General features: G+C 41.8%; 1 protein-coding gene across 1 annotated transcript in view; it reads left to right on the top strand.

Annotated features, from left to right (window-relative positions):
• The window catches only part of PLB1 (phospholipase B1), a 133,986-nt gene that overhangs the window by 35,886 nt on the left and 75,298 nt on the right, over positions 1-22,802 (top strand). The window contains exons 16-25 of the mRNA XM_048504965.1: positions 1,832-1,875; positions 4,666-4,774; positions 8,859-8,910; positions 11,382-11,462; positions 12,154-12,219; positions 12,406-12,506; positions 16,207-16,276; positions 17,576-17,680; positions 21,534-21,629; positions 22,591-22,662. Coding sequence (XP_048360922.1) covers positions 1,832-1,875; positions 4,666-4,774; positions 8,859-8,910; positions 11,382-11,462; positions 12,154-12,219; positions 12,406-12,506; positions 16,207-16,276; positions 17,576-17,680; positions 21,534-21,629; positions 22,591-22,662 — 796 coding nt within the window. The remainder of the gene's footprint in view (positions 1-1,831; positions 1,876-4,665; positions 4,775-8,858; positions 8,911-11,381; positions 11,463-12,153; positions 12,220-12,405; positions 12,507-16,206; positions 16,277-17,575; positions 17,681-21,533; positions 21,630-22,590; positions 22,663-22,802) is intronic.

Raw genomic sequence — 22,802 nt, 5'->3', positions numbered from 1 at the left:
GGGTAGCTGCTGCTGTTGTTTCCAGCTTCTGCTTACCATCAAAGTTGTATCTGAACTTTCTAGTTTCTTGTGTGGCCAGACTTTATTAGAATGTTTTCTCTGATAGCTGCTTTGGCTGCCTAAGCAAATGATCTCCACCCATGATACTCTTTTTATGGGCTTCAGGACTGACTTCAGTTGCTTTCCTGCTATCAACAGTCTATTTTTACATTCCGTACTTACAGCACTTTGGAGAAATTTTCAAGTTAGCATGCTTAGAATACACATATGCAGAGGTGGGATCCAACCAGTTCTCACCACTTCTCTAGAAGTGGTTACTAATTTTTTCTGAGTGCCGAGAAGGGGTTACTAAAGCAACCTCTCTGCCCAATAGGGACTGGAGGTGCGTGTGTGCGGCAGTGCCACTGTTTGAATCCCACCACCATTGGAACCTGTTATTAAAATTTTTGGATCCCATCACTGCACATATGCTCACTTCGTTAGATTAATCCAAGGTTATGACTAGTGTACTTTTCAAGTTTCCTTAACAAGGGTCAGAATATGGTAAGAGAAACTGGCATGCTGGAAGATAAAACATCTGGTGGATTACCACTTTATCTATTTTCAAGCTGCTGGAACTGTCTACAAATCAGCAAAATGGCTACTTTATACAAAGCTGTAACTTTCATTAAATACTTTTTTATATAGCAGGCTTCATATGGCAAAGCATCTGTGGGGCATTATTTCCCCCTTTGCAGGTTTGGTGAAGTTTGGTTCAGGGGGTCCAACGTTATGAACCCCCAAAGGTGTAGCCCCCATCTTCTATTAGCTCCCATTGGAAACAATGGGGGATGGGGCACCCCCTTTGGGAGTCCATAACTTTGGACCCCCTGAACCAAACCTCACCAAACCTGGGTAGGGTCATCAGGAGAGTCTCCCAAAACATCCCTGAAATTTTGGTGCTACTAGCTTAAAAACTGCGCCCCCTGCAGGCCAAATACTGAAAAAAACACTAAAAATACCAAAAATCCACAAACTGGGGGCGGAGCTTCGAACATGCAAGGGGGGGCTTGAGCCTGAGAATCCCCCCTTACCTACATCCTTGGCAGCACTGATTCTTCTTTTTTGGTTTGTGTAGGGGCTACTGACTGATACAGTGTGTGGTAGAGAGTTGGGTGGTACAGTGTGTGGTAGAGAGCAGAATAGTGACATTCAAATCCACACTGAGTGTGAAAGCTTATTGGGTAGCCTAACCAAGTTGCATTCACAAAATGAGCTAGTCAGGGGCTTTTTTACTTTTTAAAAGCAGATATGTATTCTGTCTAGATAAGGAATACTTGGGGTGGGGAACATTTCCCTTGGTTACTTTCTGAAAAGGATGGTCTTGTAAAGCCATTATTAAAGCTGATAGGATGTCCATATAGGTCATAATGATGTTATTTACCATGGGGCAAATAGCTCCAATATTTGGGAGAAACACTGTTTTGCAAATGTCTTAACTAAAGACTAGAGGCATGCAATAGTTTTAATCTAGTGCTTCTGCTAGCAGCGATTTTGTGGAAGCTTATTTTTATTGACTTCCCCTTTACTCTGAAGCTGTCTCAGAACAAAAAGTGGTGCTTCAGTTAGATTGGAGGCTTTTGTGTCTGTCTTAAAGTAAAAATGAAAATTGCAGGAGTTGTGATCATGTGGGCACCTCCAAGCAACCATGCCTCTGCCAAGTTGTTAACAATAATCACAACCAGAGTTGTTAAAGGCGACGTTACCAGGGGGCACTCTGTTGCTTGTTCCAAGAAAATTATCTGAACTTTTTTCTTTTTTTTCTCTCTCTCTCTTCTTTCTCATTCTTTAGTGTTGGTGGAAACGAAGACATAAACACAATTACAACATTAGCGAGTAAGTGTGTTTCCAAAAGTTTGCTATTTGTGAAGCTCTTTCATAATTTATGGAGCAGACTTGTGGAGAGGTTTAGCAGGCTGGCAGGCGGGACATCTCTTTGCTCTCAGTCTCAGGACTGGCAAATTGGGGGGGGGGGGGACTGTCTAGCAGCCCATGCTGTAATTTGCTATGCATGACTTAACAGTATGTTTTGTAATTTCCCAGGGTCTTGGTTTAGTACTTACACTGCATTTTAAAAATTGCTATCCAGTTCTATGTTATTTTTGAAAGAATTAAGCAAATATCTTGCTAGCCCTGGCCTAGCCATTGAAGGGCTGAGCAGAGCAGCCAGAACCATCAGTAGTCTGTGGAACACAAACGTTAGTTTGGCTGTTGGAGATGATAGTCAAGCGCTGTCCTCAAAATGGCCAGTTCTAATTTCCACAGATTCTGCTCATCTGTCTACAGCAGGGAATAACCAAATGCTTCCAGCAGCTCAGTGTTATGGTGATAGCTTTTACTCATTGTTGACTCTGACTATGGGTGTCAGAGCTAAATTGCCTCTAGAAGTGGAGCTTCTATTTTGCTAGCATGGCTAGTAGCTGTAATAGACCTACCCCGTCCTCAATTTGCTTTTATTTTATTTAGAGAATTTGTGTGCAGCCTTTCCATACCTGCTGGAGTTGGCTCATAACAATAAAACAAAAGACAGTAAAAACAATTGTACCTATAAAACGTATCAATAAAATAATCCATGTTAGTAAAAAACCATGTCAATAAAAAGCCAGTTGAAGCAATCTAGGTCATAAATGAAATGGTACAGTCTAAAATGAAATAAAAATGTTGTCATTCTTTTAAAGAACTAAGTGAAATTCCAATATTAATTATATCATGTGAAGAACTACAGTCTTTTGTTTATGTTGAAGTCGAGTCAACCAGATTAATGGGCCATCATGAGTTCTAGAGCATCAGTATCTATGCTGAACTGGAAAGGTTTTTTTTTAATCCATCTGCCCATTGAACATTTCTTTGGAAGATTACTGGGGAGGAGACTTAACCAAGTTTTAAATAAATAACAAATCCCATTCTATAGCCTTGATAGGGAGAGTGTTTCAACTATCTGAACTACTGTGCTGACTGCACTGGTAGCAATATGGCATATCAGTGTACTAAATCTATATATATAAAAATCTATCAGTGCGTTTTCTGCTGACAGGTAATCTCCCAAACTACTGGACTGATTGCTTTGAAATTTTCACACAACGTCGCATTCGCGTGCTGCCAGGTTTCCATACTGCTTCCCTACCTCCTGTTGTGTACATGTCACAACTGTGCCAATTATTGTGTACATGCCACACCTGTGACTGTTGGAACCACAGTTCTGTTCCGCAACAGCGCCATCTGCTGGCCGTCAAAGCAACAGCCTCTGGTACAAGGGAAACCATGCCTTCTTTGAAAACCGCTGCCATCTGGAATTAAAGGGATGGCCTCACCATCTGGGCATGGCCCACCCACCCTAGCGGAGGAAGGGGAAGGTGAGGGAGGGTCCAGGGTTTTGCTGGACGAAACGCTCTGAAATTTGAACACAATGTAGCTCATGCCTCCCAGCGTGTTTTAAGCTACTTACCTAGTTCATGTACCACACTGGCCAAGGTAAACCATTATTATTATTATTATTATTATTATTATTATTATTATTATTATTATTATTATTATTATTATTATTATTATTATTATTATTATTATTATTATTATTATTATTATTATTACTATTTATTAATTTTGATAAACCGCCCACCCCTGAAGGGCTCTGGGCGGTGTACAACAAAATCACAACTAAAACAATGTGCACAATAAATAAGTGATAAATAGTTAAAATACATAACTCAGAATAAGCAGCATTCTAAACCCAGTAAAACAATATTAATAATACTAATGATGGCTCCCAGTCCCAAGGCCGGGAGGGGACAGACAATACTGAAAGATGTCACACTGGTAGTGCCAATGATGGTACAAGCTACGTTCCGCCCAGTTCTCTCCCCCCCCCCCCACACACACACATAGGAACCAAAAGCCAAGTAGAAATGGATAACCTTTCATACACACATCTCTTAGGGGTGCATTTCAGTCGAACTGTGAGAGGTATTGTGTACCTGCCACACCTGTGACAGTTGGAACCATGGTATGGTTCTGCAACAGCGCCATCTGATGGACATCAACAGCAACACACTTCGCCTGCAAGGGAATGGAATGAAAGGAACAGGGTCCGTCATTTGGACATGGGCCACCCACCCTAACAGAGGAAGGGGAACATTAGGGAGGGAGGGGGAGGGGTGCCATGCAAGGGAACGGGAGAGAGGGAGGGGAGCAAGGGGGCCCTTGCCCCTCCCCTCCCTTGCAAGCATTGTTCAATGACACATGTTCAAACCGTTCGCTTTCCCTTTTCTTTCTTTTCCACTTCACCAGACTGAAGCCACAGCAACGTGTGGCCGGGCACACTAGTAATATATGAAATATTTTGACCATTTGAATTGCTTTTATTTATTTGTTTGTTTATGTTATTCATAGTCCCTCTGGATATCATTTCCAGCTCTACAAGATTCTTTTTAAACTGGCCCAAACAGAACCAATCACATTTTTCTAAATACATATGGCCATTCTAAATACACATGCCCATTATGCAATGTAATAAGGTACTGTAATACTTGGAGTAGTACAGAATTGATCACTCCTACTGTTTAAATTGTTGCAGGGATTCAGTATTGTGTGTGCAAAACTGCATTTCATGGTATCTCTCCTCTTTTCCAGATATACTTCGTGAGTTCAATCCTTCTCTCACAGGCTTTTCCACTGGCACAGGAACACAAGAAAAATCTAATGCCCGCCTGAACCAGGCTGTGGCAGGAGCACGTTCTGAGTAAGAGCTGAATTTTTAAGGGTCTGTCTCTGAGTGGGGCTATCTATGTGACAAATGGCCTTCTGGCCTAATGGCACTATCACAGAATCTTAATTTGGAAGGCACACAGTTGTTTTATCTGAAGATCACAAATCCCTTCCATCAGCAATTATTTCTGAACTAAACAGTGACTGGAAGCCTCACCTGTAGATCAGTAGATCCTTCTCTCTGTTAAGCACTATAGGCTCTTCAAGACATTGGCAAAGGAGTAAGGGCTCTTGGGGTCTATCCTGAGCCCAGTGTGGACAGCAAGAGAGACTGTCAACGTTTCACTTTCACGTGGTTCAACTTGTCACTCCAGTGTGGGAAATCCTGTGTAGATAGACCAAAATAACAGTGGTTTAGTGGGTAAGAGCAGTGGACTCTAGTCTGGACAACTGGGTTTGATTCCCCACTCCTCCACATAAGGGGCAAACTCTTATCTGGTGAACTTGATTTGTTTCCCCACTCCTACATTCCTGCTGGATGACCTTGGGCTAGTCACAGTTCATTTAGAACTCTCTCAGCTCCACCTACCGTACAAGGTGTCTGCTGTGGGGAGAGGAAGAGAAAGGAGTCTGTAAGAGGAAGAGAAAGGAGTCTGTAAACTGGCACAGTTACCCATATTGTACCAGTCTTTTCTCTTCTGGACTTTAAGCAGCTGTAAGAGGAAGAGAAAGGAGTCTGTAAACTGGCACAGTTACCCATATTGCACCAGTCTTTTCTCTTCTGGACTTTAAGCAGCCTAGGAGGACCATCATCAGTTGATGAAATGGCATGGGGAGGTCTGGAAATGTCCCTTTCTCCAAGACCATAGTCCCTATTCTAAACATATCTTCCCCCCTGCAGCTGCTTTTCAGAACCAAATGATACAAGTGCATTGAGTTTGACCTTAGCACTTAGCTAGAAGTAGGTAGTCCTCAGCATGTGTGCTGAAGAGTGGCATGCAAAACTGTTTTGCTTTTCAGATGAGCCTGGTTCTCCACCCAAGCAATCAAGGGGAATCCCTCAGGTGTGGGCAGCTGGTGGAAGGCAACAGGCTTAGTTTATCCTCCTGGTTGCCTTTTGTGCCTGTCCAGCCACCAGGTGGCTCCGAGATAAGCCCCTGAGGCACTGCCAGAGCCCCAAGGAATTGACTGGCTCCTGGTATGTCTGACCAAGTACAACCTTCATGTCTACTTCTCACATTTTTCTATTTGCTGGCATACCAATATCCTAACAGGTAGACATTGAATTGTTGACACACTGGTCAAAATGGTTGCCTATTTTTGTGCGAAATCCTTAACACAGCTTGCCCCTGGCAAGTGCACACCATGGGGCACTGAGGAAGCACAGTGTTGAATTCTGCATATGTTTGGGGGAGAAGGAAGAAGCTTTTTAGATATTCCTCCTTTCATTTAGAACTTCACCCCAGAATCAGTCTTTTCAATACAGCTATCTTTTGTTGGGGAGGGAAAATCCAAATCACTCTTGACAATGCTGGTGTGTCTCAAGTAATTTAAAATGCATGTAGTCCTAGATAGGTTTTTTGATGAGTTTAGTTGGGTTTTTAAAATATGGTATCTCGCTCTTCATCCACAGAAAATAAGAGTCTTTTTTTTACTTTTTTAGAAAAAATAGTTTGCACCATGCATAATGATATACCACATAATAACAGTAATTTTTACTGGGGTGATAACTCACAATAGCAGAGTGCGGGACTGATCGCTCTAGCAGTTACCGTTATCACTGCTTTTTGAAAAACGATTATCTCAGTTGGCAGAGTCCATGCAGTTATCTCTTCATTGGCACACAATAACATTTACACATCAAGGGCTTCTTTTCCCTGAAAGTATATCACTAAGTAACAAAACTGTTCCTCCTGAACAGGCTGTGCTGTGGAAGGTGGATATCTCTTTCCTTAGCCTGCTTCATTACAACCTTTCAGGAAGGAACTTAGTGTTTTGAGGAAAACAAGGCTAAAGTCTGAGTTCTCCCACTCCTTTTCTTCAACATGTAGTAAAAATGGACCCACTGTCCCAAAGTTAGCATGCTGTACATTTTTCTTCCCACCTACTGGGCACTCCTGGCATTGGCAGGGAAATTCAGAATAATGTCAGGAGGCAAGAGTTAATTTTACTTCATTGTACATTGTCAGAAAAGTGAAATATAACATACTATATGAATAATTAACAGCAGACAATTACAAAAGGAACAATATGTCACAGCGTGAAATTGTCCTGTCTCATTATACCTTCTCATACATAGAAGAGCCATCTGCTGTATACAATATGCCAATAATCTACAATATGCCAATAATCTACAATAATCTACTTGTTAAACATATTATGAGGAAAGGAGAAAGTTCAGGATCTGAATAAATTATTTTTGATTACTTTAAGGCCTTTTCTGCATGAGGTTCACAATGTATCTTGCTACCAAATGCTATTTTTTTTCCGTTTAATTCCACATTCCTCCATTTGGTTCTGGAAACATTTTCCTTTCATTTTTCCTCTGTTGTTTTCTTGAGTACTTTTACTGCAATTTTTTTTATCCATTAATGAGCCAGCTTCCCTTGACCATGTGATCATGTTGAAACAGTCTTTATTTCTCTGCTCAACCAAACCTCTGGTCCTCATCCACACCCTCATGTAGTCACCCAACCTCCCCTTCAGCCATTTCCTTTGCTCATCCTCCTTTTTTGAAAGGAATTTAATTTTTCCCCTCTATCATATGCAATTACCTTCGGGACCGTCTTACCCCACATGTCCTAGCTCGGTCTCTGCATTCAGCAGAGGCCAATTTGCTGGTTGTCCCTGACCCCTCTATGATGCGGCTGGCCTCCACTAGGGCCAGGGCCTGATTTCATCCTGAGAGCTCTGTGGAACAGCCTCTCTCCATCTATCCGGGCCCTGCAGGATCTTGGTGAGCTCTGCAGGGCCTGTAAGACTGAGCTGTTCTGCCGGGCTTTGGGGGGGGGGGTCGGCTGCTGAGGGTGCCCCCTGGCTCCTACCCCCTTGTTCTCTGTTTGTTTAATTATGTGGCCCATTTTAGTGGGGGCCTTTTGGGTTCCCCGGGGGGGGGGGTTAGTTCTTGGATGCTGATTGTACTGCTGTTTATTGGTTTTAATAAGGCAACAGGGCTTGTATTATATTTGTACCTGTTTTAATCTTTCCCTGTCTGTATATGTTTATTTGTACACTGCCCTGAGCCCTCCAGGGGAGGATGGTATAAAAATTTTTCTCTCTTTCTCACAATACTAGAACCAGGGGGCATTCATTGAAAATGCTGGGGGGAAGAATTAGGACTAATAAAAGGAAACGGTCTGCGAGTAGCAGAGAGCTGGACTAAGTTTACGGTCTGCGAGTAGCAGAGAGCTGGACTAGATGGACTCTGGTCTGATCCAGCTGGCTTGTTCTTATGTTCTTATGTTCTTATCTAATGATAAATAAATTAGTGATGTAATGTTAGGGTACAAACATAAAACAATTGTATCAGCTTTCTCAATTTCATTTTGAATTAGCAATATAACATCCATCCATCCATCCATCCATCCATCCATCCATCCATCCATCCATCCATCCATCCATCCATCCATCCATCCATCCATCCATCCATCCATCCATCCATCCATCCATCCATCCATCCATCCATCCATCCATCCATCCATCCATTCATTTATTTATTTATAGACTGCCCTTCCCTGAGGTGAAGATACACTGTGTCTGCAATTAGGAGCAAGTGAAATTGACAAGGGAAGTTGATTTTGCAGGAGGAAACTGACAGGGGACTGCTGCAGTAACAATCATGTGATACTGCAGCTCTAATTTGGCCAAATAATGTGTAGTTAATCTATCTGAATAATAAGTTAGAAGGATGTCTGGATGAACTGAGAAAAATTATTTGTAATGAATGTTTTTAATACAAATACTTAAGTGACGGGAAGCCAGTGGCAAACATTACTCTTCCTTCCTACACACAATAGGGAAACCACTTAGGTATATGCATACATGCATTATTTTAAAACAAGATTCACTAATGGCTATATTCATTGCAAAATTCTAACCCTTTTTCTTTCTTTGTGTAGGGCTCTCTCATCTCAGGCTAGAAGACTAATTGACTTGATGAAGAATGATCCTGTGAGTCTCTGTGGCAGAGTCTATATACGATAGTGGGGAGATGGTATTCTGGTTGATTGTAGTCTTTAGAGCTTGGAGGCTCACTAGTGGGATAGCATTTGCTGTCTCTTGCATTCACTTTCTGTCCAATATTTTCCATATAGTGACCTTCTAAACATACTGCAACTCCATCAGCCTTGCTTGTAGTTCAAACATGGCAGCAGTAATAGCAAAAGAGTGTACCAGAGGAGGACAGAACAAGGAGATGGGCTCTGAAGGAAGGAATTCCTTTCAGTGGAGGCCTTTGGTGTAGGGCAAGCAACACTAGGAAAGGGGGGAATGGGAAAGGGGGGAATGTGCAGCAGCCAGCTGCCCTTGCATTGGCTGCCTGCTGCCTGAGTATAAGGCAGCAGTAGACAATCAATTCTCACAGTGACCAGCCCTTAGGGCTGAAGGAAAAAGTCCCTCCCCCATGGCCGTCTATTCTCCTCCTCTCACCGCATTTCAGGAAACAAGGGGATTGCTGTCTTCCAATTTGTTCTACTTGGGCTGTGTTATGACAACAGCTGCCAGCTCTGGAGAATTAATTGGGAGGAACAGAAAGACACAAGCCCTGAGGACTGAAGCAGGGATGGGGTGAGAGGGAAAAGTTGCAACTTTTACATTTGCTGGGATGTTTGCTTTATCAGTGTGAGAAACTATATTGTTTTTCCAGTCTCCCCCACCCAACCTTGAGTGCTGGTTTAAGACAGAACAACTGTCAGACTGTTCTGAGTCTGACAGAACAAATGTCTAGAGAACAAGCCTTTCCTTAAGATTTCTAAAAGGAAAAGTCTCTTTTTCTCAGTCCAACGTGGCTTTAGATAAAAATCTCTTTCTGTTACAGTGAATTTCTGACAAGAATATTATTATTATATGATGTTTAACAATATTAATAAGCCTCATTTGTTAAGGAAACAAATCAAATTACCAGTTTTAGAGATCAGAGAGGATCCAAAACTTTGAGAAGGAATCACAGAACTTGTACATCCACAGCATTAACCTTTGACTGATTGGAGTGGCCACCATTTGGTTTCCCATTTCTGAAAGCTAAAACTGCCTGCTCGAATTCTTCTTCCCCTCTGTTGTTGTTTCTTCTCCTAAAAAGGGGGATGCTGATTCCAGCCTTGAAACTGTAGGCAGCAGCTGTTATGCATCTGTTTATCTTTCTCTGGATTAAGAGTTAAATCCAGAACAATCAAGCACTTTATTAATACCTTAAGGGATATAAAAACCCTTTGTCATTTTGCTGAGTTTTTCCCCCTTGAGAGAAAGAGAAGCCATTGGACAAAAAAAAAAATCCTACCTTGGAACTTCCTCAATCGTACTCTGTTTTGAGTGTGAAAAAGGGGAGGCCTGAATTGTCCTGCTCGAACCTATCATTGTACAATTTCTGATGGCTGAGCAATCCATATCCATAAAAGGGATAGTTTTCCTTAAGAATACTGTAGAGAAATCTGGCTGACTGACTTCTGGTTTCTATCTCATGTCTCAGCAAATAGAAGATGTGGATGTGTAATAAACCAAATGGTCCTTCTGCCCCATTAGAAAGCTAGAAATTCCATAGTGATTCAGACAGAGGCCTTGCTTACAAAGATCATTTAACTGGAAGTATCAGTGATTGAACCTTAGACTTTATGCAGACAAAATACATCCCCTATTACTGTACTGTGAGCCTGCACTGGAGGCTTGTTCATGTCTTCTGGTGTAGTGGTTAAGAGCAGGTGGATTCTACTCTGGAGAACCAGGTTTGATTCCCCACTCCTCCACCTGAGTGGCAGAGGCTTATCTGGTGAACCATATGTGTTTCCGCACTCCTACATTCCTGCTGGGTGACCTTGGACTAGTCACAGTTCTTCAGAACTCTCTCAGCCCCACCTACCTCACAAGGTGTCTGTTGAGGGGAGAGAAAGGGAAATAAGCTTGTAAGTCACCTTGAGTCTCTTTACAGGAGAGAAATGTAGGATATAAATCCAAATCCTCCTCCTCCTCTTCTTCTTTTTCCATGACAGTAGTATCTGTCCCTAAATGATAGTTGTATGTATTCAGCATTCTTCTTAAGATGGGAGCAGGTGGCTCCAAGAGGAAATGTAACATTCCCAGCATATACCTATGTGCATCCAGGCACACATACTTGGGCAGCATTAGCATTAAGCTACAATGACAGAATCTTTAATCTGTTACTTTATATGTTTGTGTTGCATGTAAAGACCTCATTTAACATTGTTGCCCTTGCTTCTTTGCTTCTGGACAAACCCAAAAGAACAAGTAGACTGTACCCCTGGGAGAGCAATTTAATCAACGCTTTCTAAATTTAGTGTCGAAGGCTTTCACTGGGGTGCTGTGTGGTTCCCGGGCTGTATGGCCGTGTTCTAGCAGCATTCTAAATTGTTGGTTCAAGTCTTTTCCTTCTTGCCCTTCATTGTTTCTCTTCTTCTTTATCCTGCATATAGGAAATAAATTTCCAGATAGACTGGAAGCTCATAACACTTTTCATAGGAGGAAATGACTTGTGTGGGTCTTGTAAAGACACTGTAAGTTTCCAGGAACTTTACAGCTTCTACTTACGTAATATTTTTAAAATGTTTACTACCCTCTCTTCTTCCCCACCCCTCAAATATTGTTTGTGCATCTGAATTGTCATCCATTGATCTTTTCAAAAAGTCATTGTGCAGATCCTCCCAGAATCAGTTTAGAGTCATTTTTGTATGACTTAATCTTCATGTTATTTTCCTAAACTTTGGGATGGCATCATGTAATTCCCAGAGGGAAAGTGTAGGACAAAATTGTCAGTGTCCAATGGATTTGAATGAAAAGCAGAATGTGGTAATGTTTCAATGACCATACAGCACCTAGAGGTCATTGAACCAGAAACTGATATCGCATAAAATTATCTCTTGGAATTCTTTATTGTGGCTACTTCACTTTAAAGATAATTTTTTGTTGATAAAGTCAAATACCTAGATAACTGTTCGTAAATTTGTAACCATTGGACATTTATTATGCCAAGTCTGTCTTGATTCAACAAATCTAAAATCTGTCGCATCCTTTGTGTGTTATTGTTGTCTTTCAGAGTAACAATAAGAACCTCTTAACAATACCATGTTTTCACAGGTTAACATACCAAGTATGCATTGAAAGCTTTTTCATTCCAAATATAAACAACTGGATCTCTAGAACTGTCTGTTATGCATGAAACTCATGGCTATTCCTTTCTCTGTACAGGAACGGTATACTCCTGATAATTTTGTAAGCAATATACAGACAGCTTTGGACATATTCCATAAAGAGGTATAAAAAGAAATGTTGCTACTTGCAGCATAGGGATGGGGTGGGATAGGGAGCAATAATGAAATAGCACTTCCCTCATTTGGTCAAGTGAACACTTGCACAACTTTTGACCCCCAAATGTATAATTCTAATATGTGCTGAAAAGTTTGTCCTGGTCCATCTCTTCTTATCTTTACCTCTTGACAGGTTCCTCGACTCTTTGTGAATCTGGTGACAGTTCTACATGTATTACCTCTTAGTGAATTATATCATGAGAAAAACGTTTCCTGTCCAAGATGGCTTATGAGGTTTGAAATTAACTTTTAGCTCTCACTATAGCCAAAGCGGAAAAGGCAATATCTGTTCTATATATACACTCCACCTGAAGGCTAAGTTGCCTTTAGCCATTCAGACAGCCACATTATGCAAATTTCTACAGGTTTTTTCTATCTAAATATATATTATATCCACGTTTGGTAGACACATGAAAAAATCTTGCAATCACTGATACTTCAGTGACAAATTTGAGTCACTTAGTGGGTCATAATATCCTTTATCTGTTAGAATTGCTAGCACTTCATTATGTGGCTTTCTGTTTGAAGGGTGCCTCAGAAATGGTATCCAGATCATAAGGAGGAGTAAGCTTCTGTGAGGAAATAAGGAGAATTCCATAGACTTGAGAGCCAGCGTGTTGTAGTGGTTAAGAGCAGGTGGATTCTAATCTGGAGAACCAGGTTTGATTCCCCACTCTGCCACCTGAGTGACAGAGGCTTATCTGGTGAACCAGATGTGTTTTTGCACTCCTACATTCCTGCTGGGTAACCTTGGGCTAGTTCTTCGGAACTCTCTCAGCCTCACCTACCTCACAAGGTGTCTGTTGTGGGGTGAGGAAGGGAAAGAAGCTTGTACACCACCTTCAGTTTCCTTACAGGAGATAAATGTAGGCTATAAATCTTCCTCCTCCTCTTCTTCTTCTTCTTCTTTAAAATGTTTAGAATGACAAGATGAGATGCCGTATTGAAATGAGCTAGTGAACTCATTTTCTGCTTGTGGAATGTTAATTTAATGTGAATACTTGAGGCAGTTTTGGGAAAATCAAATACACACTCAAATACGTTAAGCCTATGTAAAATAGGGGAAGAGGAGCACTTCCTTCTCAACCCATGAGGTGTGCCTGATTTATTTATTTACTTGTTTGTTTGATTTTTGAGATATCCTTCCTCACATGGGGTCAGGACCCATCCTGTATTAGATAATGAGACTAACCCCCTCCCCCTTTTCTCAACTTCTTCAGGCAGGGAAACCACTATTTGACCTGTCCTGTCAGATTTTTTCCACCTTTTTCCTGTAAGGGACATAGCTGCTTCTAATATGGTATGGTTTGGTGCAATAAAAGTACTTTCTCTCATTTTGCACACTGACCCAGAAGGTGAAGGATGTCCCCTGTTTTAAATCTTTGTAGGCAAACCCCTTTATAAGGCAAACAAAATAAATATTGAGGCGGATTTTAAATTTAAGCAGAAGAAAAGATTTATTAACACAGAGGAGATGGGAACCGGAGATAAGTAACTTGGAGATAAGGAATGAATGAAGCAGAAGAAATATATTTCTATAAGAACCTAAACACAGAGATAATCAATATTTGGTTTTTAGGCAGGACAGATTTGATATATTTGTTCAGTTTCAGGTCTCAATTACAGTATTAGATGTTATTCAGATACTTCTCAGATGGTACAGTTATGTACACTTCAAATGCTACTGGCGAATTCATATCCCACTGAGGTTTTAACCCAGTCTGGCACTAAACTCAATACCTTCACAAGCCTCACAGTTAGAACCCTATAACTAAAACATAAAACACTCTCCTGAGGAAAATAAAGCAAAACTCCATCCAGCAGACTAATTCTTACCTCTCTGGAATTCTTTCCTTACTGTATTATATATATATGACCCTTCAGCTTGGCCCCTTAATAAACCCTTCCATCAGTTCTCTCAGTCTGTGTATAATTTCTTTCACAGAGCTCTCAGGATGAAATCAGTAGAACCAGTCACACACTGACTGGACTGCTCTTCTAAGAGAGGTTATGTTTTAACAGTTAAGTCGGATAGCTCTTAACTCCAGGAACTCCAAAGTCCAAAAAAGCCCCCCAGATTGTTCTTGACAGGGAAATATCCTCCTCCCTCTGTGCATCATCAAACCATTAGACCAATCAGTGCAGAATGCCACAGCCAATCTGGTAGCTTCTCCTGTTCCCAAGGCTTTTTCCTCACTGAAAGGGAAACCAACATCCATATTTGATCGCACTTTTCTTCTTCAGTCTGTCACAGATGCAATGTTGGAATAGAGCCTTTGTAGGAAGTATCAGTGAGTAGGGATTTGATTACCTTGGCTTTCACCTATAAGGCTAACGAGTATAACAAGCAGTCTACAGAGAAATTTGTTAATGCTAAAGATCATTTTGGGATACAAGGTGTTAAATTTTATTCCCTTTTAAATTGAAATGCATTTCAGTAGCTGTAGTGCAAGTACACCCAGAAAAAGCCCATATAAATCACTAAGTATTTGGATTAAATATATCATGATCCTTGTCTTGCATTCCTCCTAACCTCTAAAATCTTTCTTTCATACAGTCTATCAAGACATATAGCAAAGGTTACCAATATTGTGAGAATCATTTTTTCCAAAAGATCGGAGAAAGTTATCTCTAATATCTAAAGCTCTCATCCCAGGCCTTGTCTAGTTATTATAATCTTGTGAGAAGTCTGAATAGGCAACCAAAGCCATTTGTTAAACAGAAACTGCAAGGGAAGTATAGTATAGAAATATACTAATATCAGTGGTGTACCTCCTTTCTGATTTGCAGAATGCTCTGCATTTATCAAAAGGGACTGCCAATTATGAAATAGGAAGGAGGTTATAGAAGTGATAGCGGTATTTGTTGAGAAAACAATAGTAGAGACAAATAAAAATTGATCTTCTGATTTTACAAGATACAGGTGTTTGGTTCTTCATGAGGGTGACACATGTTCAATAACTGGCTTATATCCTATTGCATGATCCAGAAGAGCATTACTGTCTTTGGAAGAGAGAATGCAATTTCCTACTGCATCAACACATCAACTTCCCTTTATTCTGTATTTCTTATGCCTTTCTTGAAGGACCACTGAACTCCTCATGACCAAAAATTTGGACGGCTCAGTGGACTGCTGTGGGATGAGGAAGAAGGAATTTTTTCCTTTGCAATGTCCACTGTATGACTGGATATTGTTGGATACAAGTTACTGAGTTTTAAACTTAAAAGTTTTGGTCTCATGCTTTTTTGGCTGTATGAAAGTCTGTCTCACAAACCCTTGTTCATGAATCTCAGATTTGGGGTGAGGGGATGGTTACTTCATGATGAGCCACTCTGGGAATGCCCAATATTAATCCGCGTAATTGATTCATGTGTTCCAAAACGGGGTGTTATAGGACTAAATTTTGGAAAGCATAAAGGGTCAAATTCTGTTTTTACGGACATATCTGAAAGCTGGATCTATTCAAGATCCTTAAACAGAACCAACATCCTATTTTGTTTGAGGATTCTGGGAAGAGATAACGGTATAATTATCTATAATTCATGGTAATTGGGAGGGGGTCATATTTGACATGCCCACTATAGTAAAAGGAAATGAAAGCTCAGGGCAATGTTTATTTTTTTTATTGTTCTGATCCTTGAGGGAAGAAAGTCCTCCATCGCAGGTAACTGCATTTGTATGCCTTGTTGCCCCCCTTCCGTGAAAACATTCAGTTTGATGTGGAAGCTATGAGAAATCCTGCAATACAATAGTTACAGGTGCAAGAGGATCATCAGATGCATTTACATCTGCATAAAATGTAGACTTGGTAGGGATGCAGAATGTGCCTTTGAATGTGCCTCAGTGTTTCTTCTGCGTTGTGGCTGTAGAAGATAAGGAGTCAGCTCTGGCCCAGAACTGTGTCAGGTTTTTTTGTTTGTTTTTTCTCTCTAGCCGAATGTGTTCGTGTATTGTAAACTCCAATGATTTGGATGCAATGGAGGTCCTTAACAGAAAATATCAGGTGAGAAAAATTAATCTGCAAAATGACTTGCTAGCCTCCCTTCCTCTTTCCTAGATCCTTGAACAACAAGTATAATTCATTATTGTGATAAACTATCAAACTGCAGCTTTGTTGAATTGTATGAAACAGCCAACATAGGTCAGCAATAAGCAGCAAACCGTTCTTATCTTGGGAATGTAGCACTTTAGAATTCAAGGGAGGCAAGCTGAACAATCCTGACAAAATGGAGGTGCTGCTGGTGTGTGGGGGGTGGGTGGGCGGGGAGGTCTGATCCAGGAACTGGGCCATCTCCTGTTCTGGGTAGGGTTGCCCTCCCACTGAAACAAGCAGGTTCATTTCTTGGTGGTGCTCCTGGACCTAAAACTCCTGTTGAATAAACAGATGGCAGTGGGGAATGGCTAAAAATATATGGAGAATGTTTTAAAAGCTCCTTCTCTCCATCAGCTTGCCCTTTGAAATCACAGCCCCAGCAGCTACAATGTATAAAGAAAAAGAAATCCTTTAAAACAATGTGTAGTTCTGCTCTGAATTACAGAGATTTATTTTTATTATTTGGATTGGGACCAGAATGTGTTGGGATCAGAGCCTCTCACAATCAAAGAAATAGGTAATTGCCTTTCGGGGCACAGGGAATAATAAAAGATAGTGGCCAACGGACTAATATAAAAGCCTGTCTATTCAGAATCAGATACCATGGTATTCATTGGGACTTACTTCCAGAAAAGTATTCTTAGGATTGCAGCCTGACAGCCCCATCCAAAGCCCGAGGCAGCAGGATGCACTGCTGCTACCACGCTGCCCTGCTGCCTCCAGAGCACTTTCAGCTGGCTCAGGGAGGCTGGAGCAGTGACAAACCTCCCTGGCTGGCTGGAAGCCCTTCAGTGGGAACATTAGCTGAGGCAGTCACCCAGAGGCTTAATGCACTGAGGTTCATTTGCAGGCTGTTGTACGAACCAGTTTCTGAAGCTTGGGCCCTTGTTTTATGTAGCTTGCCAAAACCAGGTAGGGGAATTCCTGGGTATTTGGGGGAGGAGCCTGGAAAAGGTGGGGTTTGGGTTAGGAGGAGGAAAGGGACCTCAGAGGGGCATAATGCCATACAGTCTATCCTCCAAAGCAGCCATGTTCTCCAGGGGAAGATTTATGTGTTCTGGAGAGCCGCTGTAATTCTCGGTCTCCAAGCATCACCTGGATGTTGGCAACTGTAAAATAGGGCCCCTTTCTTCAGGGTGTTCCTGCCTTTCTGGTTTTTTAGCCCTAATATGATAAAGCAAATAATGGCTGTGGATTTTTCTTTGTTAGGAGGGTACTCACTCCCTAATTGGGACTGGAAGGTATGACACAAGGGAAGATTTCACAGTGGTTGTGCAACCGTTTATGGAAGAAGCAGAAATGCCTTATACTAAGGTAAAGTACAAAATCACAGATTAACACATGTGCCAAATTTCTACTCTTTGGTCCATTTTCTGTACATTTATCTTAAGCGCTCTAATTTACATCCATACTCTCAAATACCTTAATACCAATAAGACAAAGGAGCTGATAGTAGACTGCAGAAGGAACAAGTCAGAAATTCAGCCCTGGGTTATAAATGGGGATCGAGTGGAGCGGGTGGCTAGTTTTAAGTTCCTGGGTGTTATGATTAGAAAGGATTTGACCTGGGGCGTTCAGACTGTCGCAGTGGTTAAGAAGGCCCAGCAGAGATTGTATTATCTGAGACTTTTAAGAAAACAACAACTAAATGAAAAACTGCTGGTGACCTTCTACCACTGTGCCATAGAGAGAGTCCAGACATACTGCATCTGTGCATGGTTTGCCAGTTGCACAGTGGCAGATAGGAAGGCCCTCCATAGGGTGATTACTACTGCCCAGAGAGTTATTGGATGTTGTAACGAAAGCACTTATATATAAGTTCTACTTTCTGCGCTGCCACCAATAATATATTTTCCTCTATATAGCCCACTCAATACTGATTTTCCACAAGGTCACCACCCTGACTGGGGAACACAGACACACAGACAAAAATACTAATGACTGGAAAGGTTTTAAAAGGTGAACAAAACTGAAACGTTTATTTGCTGGCTTTCACAAAGGCTTCTCAGGTAAACTGGAGAGGTTTAACGCTTGTTGGTTTCAGAATAAGTTTGTCTTAAGATGTTACTTCAGATTCATATGCACACCGACACACGCGGGTGTCTCTTAAGGGAAGATTTAGCTTTGAACTAATAAATTCCCTTACGCACGCAGACACTATTCCTCACTGCTCCAATACCCACTGATCACACCCAAGCACACAGTCCAAGCCCAGGAGATTCTGGCACACTTGGCCTCCCTCTCTCCCACTAGTCCTAATATGGCTTCACTGCCTCTGGACTGGCTTCTCCCAGACTGGTGATTCTGGTGATACACCCAGGGCAAGGCAGACTAGATAGGTCCGGGCAGTTTTTAAAACTGCCAAGCTCCTGAAGGGCACGTCAATCTGCACCCAGTCAGGGCCTCCTCTCTCTGTCAAGCATACACCGCTTAGACAGGGACTGGACTTCTGTCAGCCAACTCTGCTGAGACAGAATCCTTTTCTTCCAGAGCTGACAGACTCCTCTCTGCCAGACTCTGCTCTGCTCTCTCTGACCGACTCCGATCAGCACTCAACTCTCCTCTCAGTGCTGTAAGCCCACTGGCTCCCCCTAGCTGTTGCCAAAAGGTTACTGGACCTTTTTCAACCAATCAGGTTGGTTCTCTACTTGTGGAGCCTTTTTCTCTTTTTCTGGCTGTTGCTAAGGCCTTCTCCCTTTGGCCTGCTGTACACCAGCCCTTCAGGGTGGGGGCAAGTTCGTTACAGATGTCCTCTCCCCTCTTTGGAAGAACTCTCTAATTCCCGCTGTTTAAAGAAAGTTCAGAATATTCTGAAAGACCCATCTCACCCTGCATACTCTTTTTTTGAAATATTACCATCTGGCAGACGATATAGGATCATAAAAACAAGGACAACTAGGCTCAGAGACAGCTTCTATTCGAGAGCTGTGGCTATGCTGAACTCCATGCTGTCGCATTGATGTGGCTGTGGTTGTGTAGGGATGGTTGGAAGGGGGATTGTGGAAGATGGGGTGTGAGGACTACAGAAATGTGCATTGGGGGATGTTTGTATTTTTGTTGTGCATGCACAATGACATTAAAGTTTATCTTGTCTCAAATGTATTGAACAAAGCTTAAGATGTCAAAGGCCATTTCCGCACAGTCAAAATGCCCTGGGGTGAGCGTGAAAAATATTCCTGTGCAGCCAAGAATTCCTGTTTATGCAAAGCAAAGCCTTTATTGGCATAAATAGAACAACAACAACAAAACACAGCAAACAATAAGGTTTTTAAAGCAAAAAGATAACCTCAGATAAATACATATTGTTACTGACTCTGAATTATTTCCATAACAAAGCTTGCAACCTCTTCACAAAAAACGTAATCAGAGTTATTCAGCAGGAGAAATAATCTAATCAAATCTGTTAACTCAGATTGGAAGAAAAGGTGTAAATTGACATATTTAGATCTAATTTTGGCAAATCTAGTGCAATATAATAGCTGCTGAGCCAGTGTTTCAGCTACGTTGGAATTACAGCTACATAACCTTTTAGATTTTTCTAGGTTATTAAACCTGCCATTTAGCAGGGCAGACGGCATGACATTGAATCTAGCAATTGTGAAAGCTCTCCTTGAGCAGGAGTTAGTTAGAAAATATAAGTAATGGGCCCTGCGACCCTGCTCAAATGGAATTAAAAATTGTGTAGGAGAGCAAGTTCGTTTAGCTGCTAGATATAATTCTGCAAATTCCCAATTTGAGAGCCGGCCTTTGAGTAGTTTGTACCCTTCTGAACAGGAAAGAGAGTAGAGTGATTCAAGAGACAATCCAATAGATACAATTTTATTTTCAATCAGAGAAAACCACAGGTTAACCTGTGTGTCTGGAAGTATTAAGGAAACAAAGGAATGTTCAGATGGTTCCCGGTGCTGATGCAGGACTGCCCCAGTGCTGCTCCACAATATTTCCTTTGTCGCACCTCTTTCAAAAACTGCCAAATTAGTGGTCCTTTTCAAATGTCCCTGTGTGACCCTGCTGCCATGCAAACACCATGGGAGCAGAACCGGTGTATTTTTCCCACCTCGCCATTCTGGGGTGGCCAATCAATAGGTGCTGCATTTTTGTGGGGATGGCCACGAGCCAGGGCAACCCTAGGGCAGGAAACAACCAGTTGGAATCCACCAGTGTAAGGGAGTAATCGGTAGAGACCACTGCTGTTGTTGCAGTAGTGTTTGTGATAGGGCTCTGGGTAGAGCAGATGGTTCAGCAGGCCCTTTCTACTACCTGTTTAGCCTGGCAATCGCTTGGTTCTGAGGGCGCCGGCATTGACTGAAGCTGCCCCCCAATGTCGGTGCCGTAATTTTTGTACTGCAGGGAGCCCCCCTGCATTTTGTGCAAAAGACAGAGCTGACAGTGATGAGCACCGCCACCCTGGCTTGCCACCACCGCAGTAAAAGTGGAATAGATTAGCAATTAAAGAATTTTGTCATGATTTCCCTTGTTTGACGTTGGCCACTGACACCTCCCAAGGTTCAATAACACAAAATCGCTTGGCTCCCAGTCATGAGGGCCAGTGTGGTTTATAGTCAGCCCAGGAAAACAACAGCCAATCAGAACACAGGAAACAGAGGTTGCCCGCGCATGCATGGATGGGATCGCAGTGCAAATGCAAAAGCCCTGGGCTCATGTGGAGACAATTGGAGTATTACAGGGGCAGAAGCAGGGTACATGGTATGTGAGATCCCGGTTCCACCCCAGTACAATTTTGCTGTGCAGAAACAGCCAAAGAGTAACTTTTAGATATCCACAAATCATAATACTATTCAATAGCCAAAAAGTCTTTGACTGAGTTCTAGACATTGTGATGCCACATCTTGCATCTCTGTAAAGTTATGAATTAACAGTGCATACAAATAGTCTTTTTCCTGGGTTTGGCTAACAATTCATTTTTCTCAACATCTTGCTTCCCCTGCTGGATCTTTCAGAGGAGATATATCAAGCAGCATTGGAGTATTCTGTTCCCTTGTATTCAGTTTATAAATGCCAAACTTTGAAGGGTGTCCTGAGCAAGACATGTAACATTACTGCATCAGTGTTTAGCTGCACTCAGTGGAAGGAAAAAGGTGGTATATTTTTAAAATCTTTAGTTTCAAAGCATACATAAATTTAAAATTACTGCCTCTGTTCATAGGATGGGCTGCCCGATGCCTCATTTTTTGCTCCAGATTGCTTTCACTTTCATCAAAAGAGTCACTCACAAGCTGCTCGTGCTCTGTGGAACAACATGGTAAGGGTTTGCTATAGATTCATCTCTTGAGTATCTTTAAATGTATAAATCCACAAAGTTTACTTCAACAGAATGGTCCCAGAATCGTAGCCATTGAATGCAGTGCAACAATGTTCTACTTGCACACTAGCATGGAATTAATTAAATCAGGCGAGATTAGTTAAACTTCACTGTTTGGGCAGCAAAGCTAAGAAACTCCATGCATCACTGAAGCCCTGCTGAAATAGAATAAAGTAATCGTATAGGGTACTGGGAAACATTGGCAGTAAATTTGAGGCTTGAAAATGGAGGCAGGCAAGTTCTCTAACTTGCCAGGAAAGCTGGAGAACCTACACCCATTGTCATCCATGCCATGGCCTGCATCTGAGCCAAACAGCCCCTCTTGTGCAGCTAGGGTAGAGGCTGTGGCTCAGTAGGAGCAGAGCAATTGCTTGGCATGCAGTAGAATACAAGTTTGTGTTCACCAGCACTGTGCTTCAGGCCCTTGTCCTTAGTCTCAGCAGCAGAACTCTGGAACCCTGGATTGGGGCACAGATACTTCAGCTTTTTGTAGAGCCACTCATGTCCTCATGGAGCTTTTTGAAGCACAAATGGAATTATGCTTTGTGCTATGAGCATCCAGTTGTATTTGGTAGACTCTCACCTGGACAGCAACCAGGTCCCTTGCAGGTATGTAAGAGCACAACATTTAGTGCAGTATATGTATGCTTAAATGTGTAGATCCTCTACAATGTTACTGCATATTGTGCAGTTCTCTGTAATATACTTTATATATTTTACATACTAAAGAAAAATGTTTGACAAGGTATGATGCTGGTATAAGCAGCCTTCTGGACTGGAATATTTAATATACAATTATGAGTTGTCATCCCCCCCCCCCCCCAAAAAAAAAAAACAGATTGTGGAGCTTAAAATGATTTATCTTCCTATTCTATTCCTCTTCCCCCCTTTTTTGGTACAGCTAGAACCCGTTGGAGAAAAACTGAAGGCGCTGGTACTCAACGACACGATAACTCTCAAATGTCCAAGTCTGGTAAAGTTGTCTGGAGAATGTATAATACACCGTTGCCATTATTAGCTTGCATGTGCCCATTATGATTTAACAGGTTTATATTTTCCTTTAATTTCATCCGTCCAGTGACTATTGCAAAGACAAACTGCTGTTGCTCTAGA

The sequence above is a fragment of the Sphaerodactylus townsendi genome, linkage group LG01 (genome assembly GCF_021028975.2).
Source record: "Sphaerodactylus townsendi isolate TG3544 linkage group LG01, MPM_Stown_v2.3, whole genome shotgun sequence".
NCBI lineage: Eukaryota > Metazoa > Chordata > Lepidosauria > Squamata > Sphaerodactylidae > Sphaerodactylus > Sphaerodactylus townsendi.
This window is presented reverse-complemented; position numbering and strand designations above follow the sequence as displayed.